Here is a 19,269-nt window from a genome sequence, read left to right as displayed (position 1 = left end):
TTGGAAAGGTTAGTATTCGAGGCGTTATTCCATACAGGTGAAGCATAGGAGACATTAGTTTTACTTATCTTATTTATATAACTTTCACACAATAGTGTGGACTGACAATTGATTGCATTGCATTTTGGTCAAGAAATAGAACATTGTTCGTGCGTATAATTTGACTTTTATTTTTTGTTAGTTTTGAGTTCGTGTTTTGATATAATATTTGAAAATTTTAATATAAAATATGTAAGTTGTTGGTATTATTAATTTATTTATGGATTACGTATATATTTTATATTAATGGAAATTTATATTTTTTAGACGATACAAGTAATTGTCAACGCCATGTTATGGACAGCTAAACTTGCAGTCATATTATTAAAGACCTTGCTTTGAATTATATTTTAATAATATTATATAGTTATATAAGAAATAATTTAAAAACACATTGCACGAATGCGACAGCGTGTTCGGTTCTCGTAAGTCTCAAGCTACGTATGTACATCTGATCGACTATATGTAATTGTAAAATTCTTGTTCGATTCAGCTCACTTTAACCACTTAATCGCCAAGCGTTTTTAGAAACCGATTCGATTATTTTATTATATGTGTTTATGTAGTGTCAACCTTTGACATTACCTCTTGAATATATCACAAACTGACGAAAAGTATTGACTTTTTTCAATTTAATTAGTATCGTACGATATTTATAGACGTCACTGTGAAGAAACCAAAATTAATTTCGAGTAATATCTTAAAACACGAAGGAGCGCACACCGGCGTGCTTACGGCGATGGACGGGTTAATGCGATAAGACACATTTAAATTTTACGTATTTTTTTATTACTAACCTCTTCTTAGTTCATTGCCAGCCTCTTCTTACTTCACTTACGATTTCTTCATCAGAAAAAATTTGCGTTATTTTCCACACTCCGATCGTTTTCAAACTTTGCCATTTTGCTCGGATTGGTCATCAATATATATTCAAATCAAGTCCGCTATTACCATGGCGAAAAGTAATCGTAATATTTATTTATTTATATATTATCTTAGCTATCAAGCTAATTTAAAAATATGTCTTAATTACTTCATTTATAATTAACTTATATGTACTGTCCCTCACAGAGGTACACTTCGTACCTCACAAGAATGCATCCATGGTCTTAGCAGACCTGATGCACTCAGGGAGGGCATTGTACATGAGCACACCCCTTTGGAAAACACCCCCAGCTGTCTTATTGTTTCTTACTCTACTTTCAACTAGTTAGTCCTTATTTCTAGTATAAAAACTATGTTTATCTCCTTATTATATAATCATCAAAGTACTTAGGCTATGATCTAACTTATAAACAAAAGACAATGTACTAATATTTAGACTAATTCCAATACTCATCCATTCGAATTCATCTAACATACTGTTGCGTACAGGGGTGGGTGGAGGATCCAAGTAAAAGGCCAACAGTCGTTTCACAGCATTTATTGATGATTAAGGAGATACACGCAGTGTCACTGCTAAGTCCAGAATGACATGATATCGCCTACGTACCGCCTTATAAGGGGTAGATCTCTCAGGGCGCCTAATCTGTTTACCTGTTGTATAGTCACGTATTCGGATATGTATTTCCACGACATTGGGTCTTCCCGTACTGATTCTGAGAAATAACTAATAACGGTCATTGTTTAGCCTAAATGCACTTAGAGTCCAGATATAATCCTGGAAGTAAGTGCAAGAACTTACATAGTTAATCCGATAACAGATAACCCTTGAACGGTCACATAGTCTCTGGGATTCTATTCACCTAATCCGCGGCGTACGTAACAATACTTTCAATACTCTCAAATTTACTCACATTAAAAATACCTCTCACAGCTTTATTCTGTATTTTTTCTAAATCTTGGCCGCTAAATATTCGCTATGTCGGCTTTTAATTGTTTAAACGCCTATAACTTTTTATTTTTTCACTCGATATTTTATAAAATTTGCTTTATAGATGCAGATCATTAGATCATCTTGACCCACACACAGTCCTGCATCCAAGCGTTTTAGGCATTGTCGATTATTGCGTTTGTTTCACGTCTCGCTGTGCCAGTTTGGCATCGCGCTTTTGCCAAATTTGTCGTGCCGTGCATAAAAAAATGAATAAAAAAAAAACCAGTATGCGTGTTGATGTCAGTCGAGGTCAGTTGACAATTGACAGCCAGACTCGGTCGCTAGATCACTTGGTTACCGTTGGATGACAATGGTCGCAATGCCTAATTGCACACTGGCACCGTGCTCGCCACCTCTATACACACCATTGTCTATATTTAACTTCTCTTCGAGTTGCATTTTTAGTTTTGTTTTTTTTTTTTTGCAACAGTGATTACACGCAATTCTCTAAATCGCGCCGACTGTTGCTAGGCGTGACGCAATTGATGAGAATTCCAATGATTTCGGTGCAGAAGTTGCTGATTCGATACGTGGTACATTCTTATGTGGAGTTTGTTTCATGCAAATCTATGCATCCTATCTTGTTATAAAAACTTTGATCATGTATGTCCAGAGAAATGCTATAAAAATAAAAGTACATAAGTGGCTTTAGGCGTCATATTGTTGTCAAGCGAGGAATGTCCACAGACCAGTAATGAGGCATGCGCTTTAGAGCAAAAACACACTGAAAGGCACTTGGTACGTGTTTTCTTTTTATTCCTCGTGACTTCCAGCCAAAGAAGAGCGTTCCCAATTAATTGTTAATTCGTACCATCTTATTATTTCGACAGATTTCTCATACATTTCTTCAAATATGGGAATCACCGTTATCGGTCACTGTCAAACCTATATGAATTCAAGGATAAAATATCATCGAAAACACTCCTAAGGGTAAGATTAACGAAGGGATGCGGCAGCACAGAATTGGCGTACTGTGTAAAACTAACTAAAAATACAAGTCACGTACTTCTCCGTGTGTCTTTACCTTAAGAGCCCGACAAAACCGAGTGACTTGCGGGCAACTAATTAGGTGACTTTGTTGCGTGACCAGATCAAATATACGCAGTTGTATGGAGCATGCCACACCAAGCAACTCACTAGTTGCCCAAGCTATAAAGTCAACCGACCAGAGAAATGTTATAATAATAGAAGTGGCTTTAGGCGTCATATTGTTGTCAAGTGAGGAATGTCCACAGACCATTTCAAATAATATTGGCGTCAGTCGTATTTGATGCTTGGCGCTCGACGTATGTCCGATAAAAACTTCTCTGTTTGTTTATATTACTCGCAAGATGGGCAAGTGCATCGTTCAAAATTGCACAATGCATTCAAAAACACACAATACACAACATGGGATACATTTTTATAAGTAAATTGATCGTTTAAGTAACATATTATTCAATTAACATCGTTGTTTGAAAGTTTTTAAAAGTCTCATGGCGATCGCCCTCATTCTACATATAATTTCAGGGGTGGCACCAGAGAAATGTAAAACTTATTTTTAAATAAATGTAAAAACATTTCTTTTGGTGGCGCTGAACACTCAATCAATAACCAATTATTTAAGTTTAATTAATATAAACATCGATCATTTTATATTATACATATTTTTGTTGAAACTATACATTACACGTTAATTTAAGAGTTCCCAAGGACAGAAAAATACAAAAAAGTGGATAAAAATAATCCGCCAGTTGAGAAAATAAACGGATTGGCCACCAACGCCCAACACCACCATATACTCAAATTGTAAATTAATCTATATCAAAATAATACTTTAATTTCTGTAGTGAATATGTGATGACCCTGAATATATTCCGTGCGTTGTAGCGTAGTTATACAAACGTACCGCGTATTATTGACACAATTTATTTATTCGTAAAGGCACTTCTATTATAAAAACATTTCTCTGTGTATGATACAGCGTTTTGATTCTGTCAACTGACAGTTCGTCAGGTAATGTTCACACGAATGCGTGCACCGGGCCAATTTTTGCAATGCATATCTTTAGAAATATATTAGCATTAGTCTTCTTCCTTATTTGATTAATTTCTATATAGCCAGCAGTATACCTCAGTGGTTGCGTTTATGTATAGCGCCAAGAGATTATTGGGAGTGAGAAAAAGGTTGAACGCCCCTTCTCTATACTACGTACCAAACTAGTAGACTTCTGAAAAAAACTAACTTCACTCGCTAGACATTGACCTCTTTCACTATAAATATAAAAATAAATATAGTGAACTATGAACGAAGTCATTGAATATGTTTTTATTCATCGTTGATGTTTGTAATTTCAGTGAGTGGTATTCTTTGTTTTGTCGTTTGTCTAGAATTCGGAATACATATGTATGTATATATGTTGTTTCAAAATTATTTTTGTGCCGAGTATTATGTATATAATGACCCTAATAAAATTCAAATCTTTATAATTATCTATTCACCGTTTCAATTCATAATCATCGGTAATGATACGAATGTCATTATCGCACTATTAATGCGTGCGTTGATAATAAAGATTGTCATTTGTGCGTCAATATTAAAAAAAATACATCGATCTCATTATTGAAAATGTATTAAATTCGTATTTACACATTGATAATCGTTTTTTTTTGTCGAATGAGTCATTTGAAAATGGACTTTTCATAGATTTTTGTAATATTATATAATATTATACATATATTTGAGTTTATACTATGCAATTTTTTTTTACATACCTCTTTTATACTTCACTTACGATTATTTCGAATATGCATACAATTTTGATACGATCTCGTTCGAGATCGGCGGTTGAGTAGCCGCCATAAAATAACAATAGACCTCTCCATTTTCCGCCAGTCTCTAATAATCATCATTTTTGTCGTCAAATTAATTCGAATTATAAACTAAAAATATCTATTTTTGAAATTTTACATTAAAAAATTCCAGGCTTTGAAAATAGTTTCAAAACCAAACCAAAATATTTTTGATTTGAATATTTTGTCGTCCTTTATTTACCCTCCCTCACTGAAGTGGGGTGTGCAAGTGCCCCAATTTTTACGTTTTTCGTAATAACTACGTGATTTTCAAAGCTATACACCCGATATTTCTTGTATTCCTAGAATGAACAACAAGAAATTTATTTTAATAGATTTTGTATGATTTATAAAAGGGGTACATCGTAAAAATACATTTATACATTTCTACGTTCCAAAGTATGATTTAAAGGCGGTAGCGATAGGTCATGTTTTTGACTGTTCGCTTGCATATTCTTGTTGATCGATGAATCAATGCGAGAGAAAGATACAGCTATATTTTCATAAGCTATTGTTTTCGTCGCTTTTGGCGCGTGGCTATTGAGTCGTGCAGTCGCCTGTTGGCCTTACCTATGTGCGCTTGCATGTCGATGCCTGTCGTTATTTTTTAATACAAAAATAGTCATAAAAATGCTATAGCGCTAAAACTTTTTTATGTTGATGTATAAAGTGATTAATAAGATATATGTATATTGAACCCATTTGTATAGAGAAAAGCTGTATTTTGATTAAAAATACTGGGGTCTTACTCGACCCCGGTTCGGGACACTCGTTCGATCTCAACCCTCCGTCTTCTTTTAAAGGTTAATGATTTCATTCAACAAGTGTTGTGCAATTTAATTAAAATGTTTATTTTTGATAACTCAGATATGTTCTCGACGCACTGAATAATATGAGCGAAATTAATTTGAAGTGGACATGCATGCGCGCATACATATCTGAGTTGTTCGAGAAATGTTTTATTTGCTTGTTCTCTTCTCTTCATATGTATGTACGTTGTTTGTACCATGTTGACGTTCTCTATCATTTTTTCGTTGCAGAAAAACGGCTTTTTGCCATTTTTATGAGGAAAAATCGATGGAGTTACAAAAACGATGCATGAAAGTTGAAGAGAATGGGAGCTAAATGGACAACCGTAAGTCTTGCATTTTCCTTATATAAACTTTCATCGAATCCGACATCATTCGAACAGGTTGACGACCCCTGATCGCGGCTCTCTAGTGTTGAAATTTGCGGCTCGGTGCGTACCTCAGTTTCATCATGCGAATCCGATCTGAACTCGCGAATATATATTTTTAGGCACTACGTTTCAGACACACGAGCGTTCGTTCGCATTGCAATACCGCAAGTTTCCAACTATCACATTATGAAACTATGATTTTTATATTTTCCTAATCAAATAACCCAATTTCATATATCGGTTTATTTGCTGATTAAATGATTGTATCTAATAGTTTAATTGATCAATTTAATGAAGACGTAACAGTCGTACATACTAGTATTATATATGGCAATACGTATTTAACTGTTATTAAACACGCTCGCGTACACGCCTCTTAACCGAGATCTCTAAACCCCGTAATTACAATTATTACACGCAGTTTTTATTTAATGCATTAATCTTTATCATTATCTGAGGAAATACCCAGACTGATAAAAAAAATTAAAATCAAAAGAATACGTATATTCGTTCAGTCATTGCAATACACATAATATATTACGTACAAACATATTATACAAGGTGATGCGAAAATTATTTTCGATACTGTATATTATACATACAAATATGTATATGTATATGTCACAGTGATTGTAACTAGGTTTTTCCCTATTATGCTGTACATTAACATTAGAATAATATAATACTATGATTGCTAACCAAATTAAATTAAAATTGTAAAATAGAAAATGATCAGTACATCAGTAGCTATTAAAATAGATATAAGATGTATTGTGAACATAATTTTATAATAATAAAAAGCATTTTAAAATCAAAAATCAAAATTGGGGCGCAGAGTGTTAAGTCGACGCACAGTGGGTTGAGGTCGGTTCGTAGATGGAAACATATCAAATATCAAAATTTTGAGATTTTTATTATAATAAATTGGTTTTTAATGATATTTTAACAATATTTACATATATTTTTATGAATACATAAGACCATTTCGTGATTTAAAATTTTTGTCATACGAAAAAATCGATTTAATGAGAGGCTAGCAATAAAAATAGAACCGTTTTTATATTAAATTTCGATCGACCATAAAACTGAACGAAAATTCATTGGACCTTCATAATATTTTGCCAAAAGTCTGTCAGTTTGCTTGCGTCCTGTCCATAGTTATATAAACACTACTATATATATGGTCCTGTCAAACTGATTTTGATTATTGAATTGAGTCATCTTGAAAATAAAACACAACAAAATATATTATAATAAAATAATTCAATGCCACTTTCGCATTTGGGGGTCCGAATTATGCCGGCTAAATTACAGTTGTCACCGTGAAATTATAATTAAATGTCTCAGTGAAATTATATTTCAAGTGAATATATATTTTCACTGACGTTTCAGTGAAATCTTACAATTTAAAATTGAAATCTTAAATCTTTCAACTGAAATCTTAAAATTTACATTTGAGTCTTGTGTCAGATCAAGGCCATGACAGTTATGTAGCTATCCAAACTCGGCTTTCTACCGCCCTTTCACAATTCAATTAAACAACAAAAAAAGTAATAGTTTTTCACTCTCGTCTCACATAAAATTGATATTAATAGCTTTTGCACTATCTTATTTTCCTCTTTTAATCAACTAATAAATTAAATAAAGAATATATTTGTGAAAGCCGTGGGGCCCAACTATTGAACTGTTTTGGCCAAATCTTAGTCTTTACTTTAGTATATATTATTATATCAACTTTGAATCGTGTCCGTACATCCCAAACGTTTATATAAAGAAAATGTATGACTACTTTTACTATTGAATATTTACCTTGGGTACGCACGGACAATGTTGTATTTCTTGACCAAAATGCAATGCGAAACTGAAACGAAATGTAATTGACATTTTAGGTAATTCTCATGCTACATTGGTTCGATAATTTATTTTGACCATTAGTTCGTTATTTGACATTCAAAACTATTATATTTACTGACCAAATTGATAAATTACTTACTGATTCAAGATCGACTTACCTACTGTAAATTTTATCTGACGAAAAAAATATATTCGTGTTTTTTTATATACATATGTACATAAGTAAAGGGTCTTTTGACTCACCTTGTTGTATATTGGATTTTTTACTTTTTTTTAGTTAGCGGATTTGCCACTGTTAACGTGTATAATAGCGGCTAGTTATCAACGGTTACATCTCTTTGAGCTTCAATTAATTTATTTGTAATTTTAAAGCGTTATTATTAGAGTTTTTCTCACGGTGGTTTTTTTTTGTTTTTTGAGACCGGTGCGTTATTAACGGAAAATGACTCACGCAGCTTCCGTAATTGAACGTGTCACTTTTTCGGCTTTGTTTCGCTCGCATCTTAATTGATGTATCATGTTGATTTAAATTTACTAAATTATGTTCACGATACATCTTATATTTATTTTAATAGCCACTGATCTACTGATCATTTTCTATTTTACAATTTTAATTTAATTTTGTTGGTAATCATAGTATTATATTATTCTAATGTTAATGTACGGCATAATAGGAAAAATAGCTCAAAACCTATTTACAATTCTTATAAATGCTCATAATACATCTAATACACAATATTAATTAAAGACTCTCTAAAGTCGACAACCTAAAGCAGATTTTGTTTAGGTAATCTGTGTGTTCTTCCTGAAGGGTATATACATTTTGTTGTAATCACCGAGACTCTTCACAGGTGTGTTAGTATGGTTATTAGTGATTCTGTCATATAATCTACTGGTTAGTTTGTTAGTAATGTCTGTTACAAACGGAATATTATTTATGGCATGCAGTTTTTTCAAGTTAGTATATATGGGTGTATTATAAATTATTTTTAGGGATTTATTTTGTATTATTTGGAGCTTGGAATGGTTAGTATTCGAAGCGTTATTCCATACAGGTGAAGCATAGGTCAATAATGGTAATAAGAGCGCGCGATATAATTTTATTTTATTTTGAGTTGATAAAGAACTATGGCGATTAAATATTGGGTATATTGAAAATATACCCCGCATCGCCTTGCATTTCGGTCCCTCAATGTGATGTGCCCAAAAATTACCGTGTACATTATCGGTGTTGTGTACAAAACGTCTACATAATTCGATTTATATAGACACATATGTATGTATGGCGACGATAACGCACCTACATATATATATGTGTGTATGTAGATTAATGGCGAATCTATGTATGCACGATGTGTATAAATAAATAAATCGTTAATATAAAGTGAATTGTTCTTATCTGCTTATCTCGTGACATGACCGAGTGCATCTTTCCGCGGCTGACGTCATCGCTGGGTATTAAAATAATGTGAACAGTGCTTATTATATCAGTGTAACGATAATGATCTGATATGCAAACGCATAAACAAACACTGTTCGTTGGATGGCAGGGTTTCTTAACATTTTTTTTTTTTGATTTATGGAAAACTTGCCAATCCAATACAAGCCACCGGTCTCTTCTCCGAATGACGTATAAAATAAAAAGACAAAATAAACCGGTTATCAATATTAAAATAAAGTTGCCAAAATTTTAAGACGTGGATTTTTATTATATAACAGTGTTGTACCCGATGACATATGTATCATCGCATGGGTGTTGGCATATTTAGTTATTAAATAAAATAAAAAAATTAAAAGAAATGTGCTGTCGGTCATGTGTTCGATCACCAGGCGGTTCAAATACCTTTAAAATATATTTAATTGTTTATAATGGTTAAAACTACCTACCTTCATACATATATACGCACCGACAATGCCGCGCAAAGCAAAACTACAAAATTTAATTTAATTTAATAAAACAAAAGCTATTTTTAGGAAATAGGAGGATAGGAGAAAATAGGTCTATTTGAAAAACACTGGTATAGAAGGTTCGTTATCTTTAACTTTTTGCAGCTGATAGCAATTATTTTAAAGATTCAAAATATTGAAAAAAGAACGTACTAGGCTAAAACTAAAACATAAATCTTTGTGACGGTCTCGCGAAACTTAAATTTTTGTCTTTTTTCGGCATTGACTTATATTCCGTTATAGTTCGGCGTTTTTGATAAAAACGCCGATAATTTGCTTGAATGAATGAATGAATTTTGATAAAAAATTTTCAATTACTTTCATTGTAAATCGGAAACTTCCGCAAAATAAATATTATTTTATAATTTTGTGAAAAATTTGAAGTCCCGAATTAAGCTCTTGCAAATTTTTTTTTTTGCTAAATAATTTTATTAAATATATATGGTTGCGCCCATGTGACTCAAATGCCTAATTATGACTATGTTTCAATTTTTATTTGGTATAAAATATAATGTAATATATAGGAATTTACTTTTGTCCTTCGTGGCATTATCGATGGCGCGGCATTGTCTTCGTTGGATTGCCGGCGTAGCATTGTCATGCGCGGCTTTGTCGTGGTGCCATGTTTTAGATGAGAATTTGAAGATTATTGTTGTTTATCTCGAATAAGAAGATTCAACTGTGATACAGTTTTTGATAAGGAAACACGGAGTTTTTGTTTCCACTTTTATATACATATATGGAAAATCCCGATTGGAGTAGTTTTATTATTACAAACATGTATAGCTCCGTGTCAGAATTATCCAAAAGAAATATGTTGCAGGCTAATCAATTTCAATTTTGATGTCATCAAGACTTTTATCATTGTCAAGACCACTGGTTAAGAACCTCTGTTATATGTAGATATTTTAATTCGTTTTTTCTGTGATGAAGGTGTCGACGAGTGCGTATATATATTCATATATAATATAATTTGATTTTAAGTGGTTTCAAATTTACGATTTGCGATGTTTGCGGTTTCATCCTCGATCCGGTTTTTCCGGTTTTCCGGCTTCGATTCGCACTGACTTTGACCCATATTTGCGAGTTGCATATGGGTCAATGCGTTCGTATGCAATTCGATGCAAATTTTAATGGTGAACCGTAAACCTAAACCAAACCTATGTAAACATTATGTTGGCGTTGAATTATCGATGCGTTACTACCCAATGCCAAACCTATCAATTATGTCTATTATTAGACACGATTTATCGTATTATGACTGAATTGAATTGAAATGAAAGACAATGTAAGCCTTTCGTGTGGATGTGAAATGTTGTTGGTCGATGAATGTTGAAAATTAACTGTAATATTGGTTGATAAACAAAGACGGAAGGTGTTTAATTTGCTAGCAGTTGGTTTTTATCATTTCAATTTTGTAGTGTATACAAGTTGGTATTATAATGTTTTAGCATAAGTCAAGGAAAATGTTTAAGATGAACCCATTAAATAAAAAGTTGAAGGTTGATGAATGGATGTATGTAATTAGGGTTTCTGTATTCCCGGACTTTTTCAATTCCCGGACACGGGACGGAGCCCGGGATCGTTCCCGGGATCCCGGGACACATGTCAAAAAAACATTTTTTTTCAATTTAATATATTTTTTATATAGAAATTATCGTCAAACACAATTGTTTCATCTTTATCCGAATCTAAAAGTTTTTTCCATTATGGAATCGTCAATAGAAGAAGGATATACTCGCTTTATAATAGTTTCACCGTAGGATATACATTCGCTTTAATTAAAGAATGTTTTGTTCGGTATAAAATTAGAATTAAAAAATCAGTTTTAGGTTTGTTCTTTTTTCGATTTTAATTTTCAATTCTCAGAATAATTCATCGGTAAGGTCAAGTCCTTCAGTATTGAGATTTTCCAAAAATATAATTACAAGAAACGATTCTGGCCAAACGCACAGAACCATTATGCTCATAAAATTTTAACGTTCGAGGAATATGCTGTACTTACTGCTAAACAACAAACCTTTGAGAATTTGATTTATTATTTCCTTTCGTGCAGTCGTGAAAATGTTGTATATTTTCAAGATTTTTTTAAATCCAATTCCCGGGATTCGAGATAAGAATTCTCGGGACACGGGCCAACAAAAATTCCGTGACTTCTCGGGAATGTCTGTCCCGGGTTGACCCGGGTCAGAAACCCTAGTATGTATATGTATGCTTAGTATAACAAAAAGTAGTCTAATTAATTTTTTTTTAATTTTCAAATGCCATTTATCATTACTAAATTATGTGCACAATGCATTTTAGGTATATCTATTTTAATAGATACTGATCTACTGATCATCTTCTATTTTACAATTTTATTTTATTTTTGTTAATAATCAAATTATTATATTATTCTAACGTTAATGTACAACATAATAGGAAAAAAAAGCTCAAAAACCTATTTACAATTCTTAGTAGTTGGTCGAATGAATGGTAAATTAGAGATGGAAATGCTCAAATGTTACCCAAAAATTGATGTTTTATAATATATAGAAATAAAAAGTAAGACTTTCTGAGATTAACTTATTATCTACATATGAGGCAAAAGGTTTACTATATCTATGCGTAGAATATCAAGAACTATTCAAATTAGTATGCTTCGTGTAAACATCACTTTAAATATAAAATGCAAGTACATAAAGAGACAAGTTGAAGCTATGTGTATTTTCATAAGTTTAGATTTTATCAAAGCTAAATAAAACCTGCCGCGTTTCAATCTGCACAAATGTATATGATAAATTATTCACTATCGACAACCTTTTTGCTTTGTAGGAAAATAGTAGTTGATAATAATAAACCATTTTCAAAATAAAAGTCAAATTCTACCAACCGCTATACGTAAAATAATATATGTATTTTTTTTAATTATTTCTTATTTAACTATATACCTATAATATTATTACAATATAATTTAATGCAAGGTCTGTAATTAAATTACTGTAAGTTTTGCTGTCCATAACATGACGTTGACCATTACTTTTATCGTCTAAAAATATAAGTTTCTATTCATATAAAATATATACATATTCCATAAATAAATTAATAATATCAACAACTTACATATTTTATATTAAAATTTTATTTATGTAAATATTTCAAAACACGAATTCAAAACTTAAATTCAACTTATTCCGACCGCCATACGCACGAACAATGTTGTATTTCTTGGCCAAAATGCAATGCGAATCTGAAACGAAATGCGATGGGCCATGAGTCGAATGGGGGTCGGTTCGACTATAGTGGAATGTTCTTTGGGTATGTAATCTTTTCAGGTTAGTTTATGTAAATAGACATGTCATAAACGATTTTTATTAATTCAATTCGTATTACTTAAAGCTTTGAATAGTTAGTTTAGAAGGCATTATTCCATACAGGTGCAGCATAAGTATGCGTAATATATGTATGTAAGTACGCGATATATTATATATTGAAGACATGCTTTTCGTCGCATATATTATACATGTATATTTAAACTCGTTCGGCATTATGGAAATGTACGTGTAAATGAAATTGATTTGAATGCACTCCACGCTTATGAGTCCACACGCACGCGATTTCATACGTTTCCCCTTCGTAAACATATCAAATCGTTGTAAAGAGCGTTTTACGACTGTGTAAAAGCCTAGTTTAATTGCTATTATGACTCGGCTCAATTATGTCCGCTCGAATTGAATTATTAAAATATATGTAATTCGCAATCTAGAATTCTAGGCATTTTGTTCGCTTCAAATGCGTTGCAACGCTCGTAAACTGACGTTTATTTATTTATTTTTGTAATTTTATTATTACGTATATCTTATGTTTGATTTATTGGGAAATGTGGGAAGTGGTGATGTTGCAGTTTGGGGTTTATCCCCATATTTATCTGACTTGTGCGAATTTAGACGGTGTTAGGGTGCGGCCGCACTGAATTGACCTCGCGCCACTATAAATAAATAAACTGTGCTAGCAATCGCATGGCAACAGCTACCCGCAAACTCTCAACTACCATTATCACCAATGATGCACAATTGCCTGCCAAGATTTCGCGAACAATGCGCGTTTCCTTCATCGAGCCCGTATAGTGTCACGACAAATCACTTCACGGACTACAGTCAATATAAAGCATTTTCAATGACATATTTGGCCAAAAATCAATATATATCGTGTATTACATTACATGAAGCTAGACGCCAAATTTGAAATTTATATATACATATGAGAGTTAAAACTATAAATATTTAAATATTAGAATATCCAGAATCTCGGGTACGGTGACGTCTATGACGGTGACGGCAAGCTACAACCTTTTCAACCTATTCGCCTTGATATGGCTATATCAGATTTTAATTGTTTAAGCGCCTATAATTCACTCCATATTTTATAAAATTTGCTCTATAGGTTCTCGTTATCTCTAATATATAAATATTTATAGTTTTAACTCTCATATGTACATATAGTATATAAATTTCAAATTTGGCGTGTAGCTTCTTGTAGGCTAATACACGATATATATATTGATTTTTGGCCAAATATGTCATTACGAACCTTTTCTTGCTTCAGACGAAATTTGGGTTCTTATCCGTTCGTTATCAAACTTTGCCATTTTGCTCGGTTTGGTCATCAATATATTTGGAACACATTGGCGCATTTGTCCACACTGTTCCCATCGTTTTTTCCCTTTTCGCCACCCTCTTGCTATGTCAGATTATAATTGTTTAAACGCCTATAACTTTTTATTCTTTTTTCACTCTATATTTTATAAGATTCGCTTCATAGGTTCTCATTATGTCTCATATATATATTTTTAGTTCACTCATAGTGTTAATAATGAATGTTGAAATGTTAGTATTATAATCGAGGTAGATCAATATATGTAGTTGTTATGGCCAAATCTTTGACACTTCGAACGTGGTCGGTTGGATTTTTGTCAACTATTCGTTGATTTTATATTTCTGGCGATAATCTGGCGAAACCTGCGATATAACAATAACTCAAAGTTTGCAATATAAAACTGGAGAGGAAAAGCCAATTTTACAGGTACCGTTTCAATGAAAATCAGAAAAATTGGCAAATTCTGATAAGAAACGATCGACCTCTACAAAAACCAAGGCCTGGCCAACAACGAGACTCTAGTGGGAATCGAACCCGTGACACCTTGCACGAAAGAATACAACACTCACGACTAGACCACGCTGCTGGTTTAATCGATAAACACCACACTTTAACCAATAAATTGTATGGACGATACTGTATTGCCATAAATCAAACTTTCATGTGTTGTATAAAAAAAAATGAACACTAACTCGAATCGTCCGTTATATAAAAGAAATGAGACCAATGATCAAATCTGTCCAATTTCCTGTCGCTAATTTGATTTTTCGTATTTTTTATGTATTTTAATGCTGCTATAAAATAAAGCTTATCCGTGAAGTGTGTCAGCATAATGCGTTGTAAGTCGCGAGGGGTTAATCTCGCACAGTTACGTTGCGAAACCTTACTTTTTTTCGCATTTGTGTATTCACGTTTGTCATGATGAAGGTGCATTGTGTGTCATGTGCCATTTGAACCGTGTCTGTCTCGGGAAAAGTCGGAAAAATCGATCCCACGAGCAGTGCAAGTCGGTTTGTATGCGCTCGGAACGAATTACCTTTAAATAACCTGCAAATGGCTTGTCAAAAATACTGTCTACGATTCGATATGAATCATAGTCATAGAAATTTTGATTTGTTTTCGATGTTACTAACCAACATTACATACTTTCAAAGTCTCTTTCGAAATTAAATATACATATTAGATAAATTTGAAATCATATTCAAATGGTGGTGACATAGTGAGTAGGATGTTTCAACGATGAAATCAGATAAATTGGGAAACTCTGATATTAATCACAAATATTCACGTCTGCCCAGCATTAATACAGAAACACTTCTTTTAAATCAGGGTCAACCCAGGGCTTGAACTAGGGAGCCTCTCGTTGATTAGTATTAACGCAACCACCGAGCCATACACAGCTGGCTGTACTATGCGTCTCAATTGGTATTTTAAAAGCACATGTTTTGAATTGGTAGATGTCACTGTATATGGTTACCTGACAACTCGTTCACAGATTTTCCGTAAACCGAGGATGGGCTCCAGGCATTACGTATACGGCCATCTCTTTCTCATCCCGTCTGTTCACCAAGATCTCGTTTACTATGCCATTACGTATGCAGCCATCTCTTTCACAGACCGTCTGTTCACCGATAACAGACGGTCTGTAAAAGAGATGGCTGCATACGTAATGGCATAGTAAACGAGTTCTTGGTGAACAGACGGAGTGAGAAAGAGATGGCCGTATACGTAATGCCTGGAGTGCATCCTCGGTTAACGGAAAATCTGTGAACGAGTTGTCGTGTCACCACTGTATATGTATATGATATTAATAAAATATAGAGGGAAAAAATAAAAAGTTATAGGCGTTTAAACAATTAAAATCTGACATAGCAAGTGGGTGGCGAAAAGGGAAAAAACGATGGGAACAGTGTGGACAAATGCGCCAATGTGTTCCAAATATATTGATGACCAAGCCGAGCAAAATGGCAAAGTTTGAAAACGATCGGATAAGAACCCAAATTTCGTCAGACGAACAGATCGTTTCTGAAGCAAGAAGAGGTTTGTAATTTAAAGGGCAAAGGGTAAGTTGCCACCGTCTCTAAAATTTTTGGATTCTAAAACGTGTTTATTGAAATCTCTATCGGCGGCCAAACCTCGCAAAATGGCAATGGTTCAAAGCGATCAGAAGAATGTAGTTTAAGTTTGTCAGACCAATTGATGACGTGAAACTAATAAAAAATATCACTCTTTGATCTGTGTACATATATGAAGCTTTTATTGGTTAGAAAGTTTGTTTTGGAGAAATAAACAATGAAATTTGAGGTTATGGGTAGCTGTTGAACTAATTGTATGTGATGTATGTATGTTAGCCTATTGTAAAAAACTAAATGTATGTAAGCTTATTGTAAATCATATTAACAATTAGATACAACATAACTTCTTATTGAATACTTATCTCGCAGATAAAACTCCGTAAAGAGATATACTTTTAGCCGTGAAATGTCAGATCTGACATATTTGGCCATAAATCAATATATATTGTGTATTACATTACATGTAGCTAGACGCCAAATTTGAAATTTATATATACATATGAGAGTTAAAACTATAAATATTTAAATATTGGAGATAACGAGAACCTATAGAGCAAATTTTATAAAATATAGAGTGAATTATAGGCGTTTAAACAATTAAAATCTGATATCGCCATATCAAGGCGAAAAGGTTGAAGATAGATGATGGTAGCTTGCCGTACCGTCATAGACGTCACCGTACCCGAGATTCTGGATATTTGATACGCATTGTTTACGATATTTGATCTCCAACGTAATGGCAGACGATACATTAACGTATATTGATGACCAAAATTAGCAATATGGCAAAGTATGAAAACGATCGGATAAGAGATGAGAGATATAAAAAATGACCACTAACACGAAAACCATGTGAACTTAATAAGAGGTTAGTAAAAACCTTAATATACATATATAGTATAATCAAGTTTTTATTTTTATCATTTCTTTAAATAATAATGTAGCTACCTTTAAATACATTATTTATTTGTTGAACGTTTGTTTTTATCATTTTTTTGTGTTGATAATAATCGCACAGCCGTAAAGTCATTGCTTTGTTCATAGACGGAGTTACTTTTTTTTTACCCACAATTTTCGCCCTTGAAATATAATTTTGACGTTTCCGACGTATTATCGACTTATTATGATTATATTATGTAATATATATGAAAGCACTTGTGTTTATAATTTTCTCGAAACTGACGTGAAGTACTCTGAACGAGTTTGCTATTCAAAAAATAAATAGTAATTAATTCGCTCATGCAAACTCATAAATTTATGGCACAACGTCCATTCGCGCACGGCAGACGAATATTTTACCATTTTTTTCCTCGGCATTTTTAATAAATCAATGCGGAGGAATAAAATTCTGTAATTTTTAAATGCATTCGATCTATTGCCGTATTATTTAGAATTTATGGACGTTTTCGTTTTTAATTTGCATACATAAACTAATTCGCGTATCGATGGATTGTATCGCATCTTCTATTTTAAAATTTATGAATGTTTCATTTTATGTAAAAAAATTGGTATAGATTGGCATGTAATGCTTTCAAACCATGTTTAATCCCTGCCCAGTGCTGCTGGCCAGACCTCGAATATGTGACTCTGGGATACGATTGACCTTGAGTCACAACCCAAGGTCTGGCCAGCAGCAACCAGTGGGACTCGAACCCGTAACCACTATGTTAGAAAACATATATGCTAACCAATAGTCCAAACTGCTGCTGGTGGGAGTCTATCTATATATATATATATATATATATATATATATATATATATATATATATATATATATATATATATATATATATATATATATATATATATATATATATATATATACATATATATATATTATAGACTCCCACTTTCATTTATAGTTTGGTCATTTTGTAATAAGTAATATACCGCAAGACGTCTCAGATAAGATAAAAAATATAAATGAAGATTATATGGTAAATACAAAAGTCCTTAACTCTAGTATTGGAGAGCGTAGAGGAACAAAAGAGAATTTAAATTTAAATTGGAAAATTCTGATAGGAAAATATCGACCTGGAGCCACAAACCAAGGTCTGGGCAGCATCAACCAGTGGGACTCGAACCCGTGACCACTATGTCCGAAAGCATATATGCTAACCACTAGTCCACACTACTGGTTATATACATTCATATATAAAGTGCTGTAAAATTTTTGTCAATCTGTCCATAGTCTCTATAAAGCTCTGTAAAAAATGTTTATCGATGTAATTGGCCAGAAAGGCGCCTTAGGATTTACCTGTTAGGCGTTTCTGGTATAATTTAGTATCCTGGTATCCTGATGATTTGCAATTTTTGGCAAGCCACCGCAGACATTTGCACAAATGACAATGGAAATTTGACCATCGATGGGACAGTGACCATTGATGGGACAGTGACCATTGATGGGACATTCGCCATTGATTGGCGATTACAAAGCCAACCTAATGACATCGTTGGGAAAATCGATTGTCCGTTCTGAATAATCGCGTTCAATTCTGCCAGTTGGTGAATTAATATTTTGGATGTTGGCTGAAACACTACATATGTATAGCGAGGGGGGGGGGGTGACCAAGGTCGAGGACACCCTAATTTTTTTCGTGCTATCTGCTCATAATTCTGCCAGAACGTGCGTACTGACTTTTTTGCACCTGCTTGTGTGTAATGTTTTTATCTTGACAGGTTGTCATTTTTGTAAATAGACTATAGTTGTTGTTTATCGCTTAATTGAGGTGGTCTTTTGATCCTCTTGCGGTTTCCGATGCGTATTATTAATTGGCGCGTGTGAAAACTGCCTTAATTGATTTTTTTGTGCCTACTTCGCCTTAGTTGGAT

At 33.1% G+C, this 19,269-nt stretch overlaps 1 protein-coding gene across 19 annotated transcripts in view; it reads left to right on the top strand.

The window, feature by feature from the left end:
• mamo (maternal gene required for meiosis) overlaps positions 1–19,269 on the top strand; it is a 144,366-nt gene that overhangs the window by 50,121 nt on the left and 74,976 nt on the right. For 9 of the 19 annotated variants that reach the window (XM_077442736.1, XM_077442742.1, XM_077442728.1 and 6 more), the window contains one exon: positions 5,787–5,881. The exons of the other annotated variants lie outside the window; for them this stretch is intronic. In XM_077442736.1, coding sequence (XP_077298862.1) covers positions 5,872–5,881 — 10 coding nt within the window. In that variant the 5' untranslated portion in view covers positions 5,787–5,871. The remainder of the gene's footprint in view (positions 1–5,786; positions 5,882–19,269) is intronic. 19 annotated transcript variants of the gene reach the window in all.

The sequence above is a fragment of the Arctopsyche grandis genome, chromosome 1 (assembly GCF_051622035.1).
Source record: "Arctopsyche grandis isolate Sample6627 chromosome 1, ASM5162203v2, whole genome shotgun sequence".
Taxonomy (NCBI): Eukaryota; Metazoa; Arthropoda; class Insecta; order Trichoptera; family Hydropsychidae; genus Arctopsyche; species Arctopsyche grandis.
The sequence above is the reverse complement of the archived record's forward strand: the minus strand, read 5'-3'. Positions and strand labels throughout refer to the sequence as shown.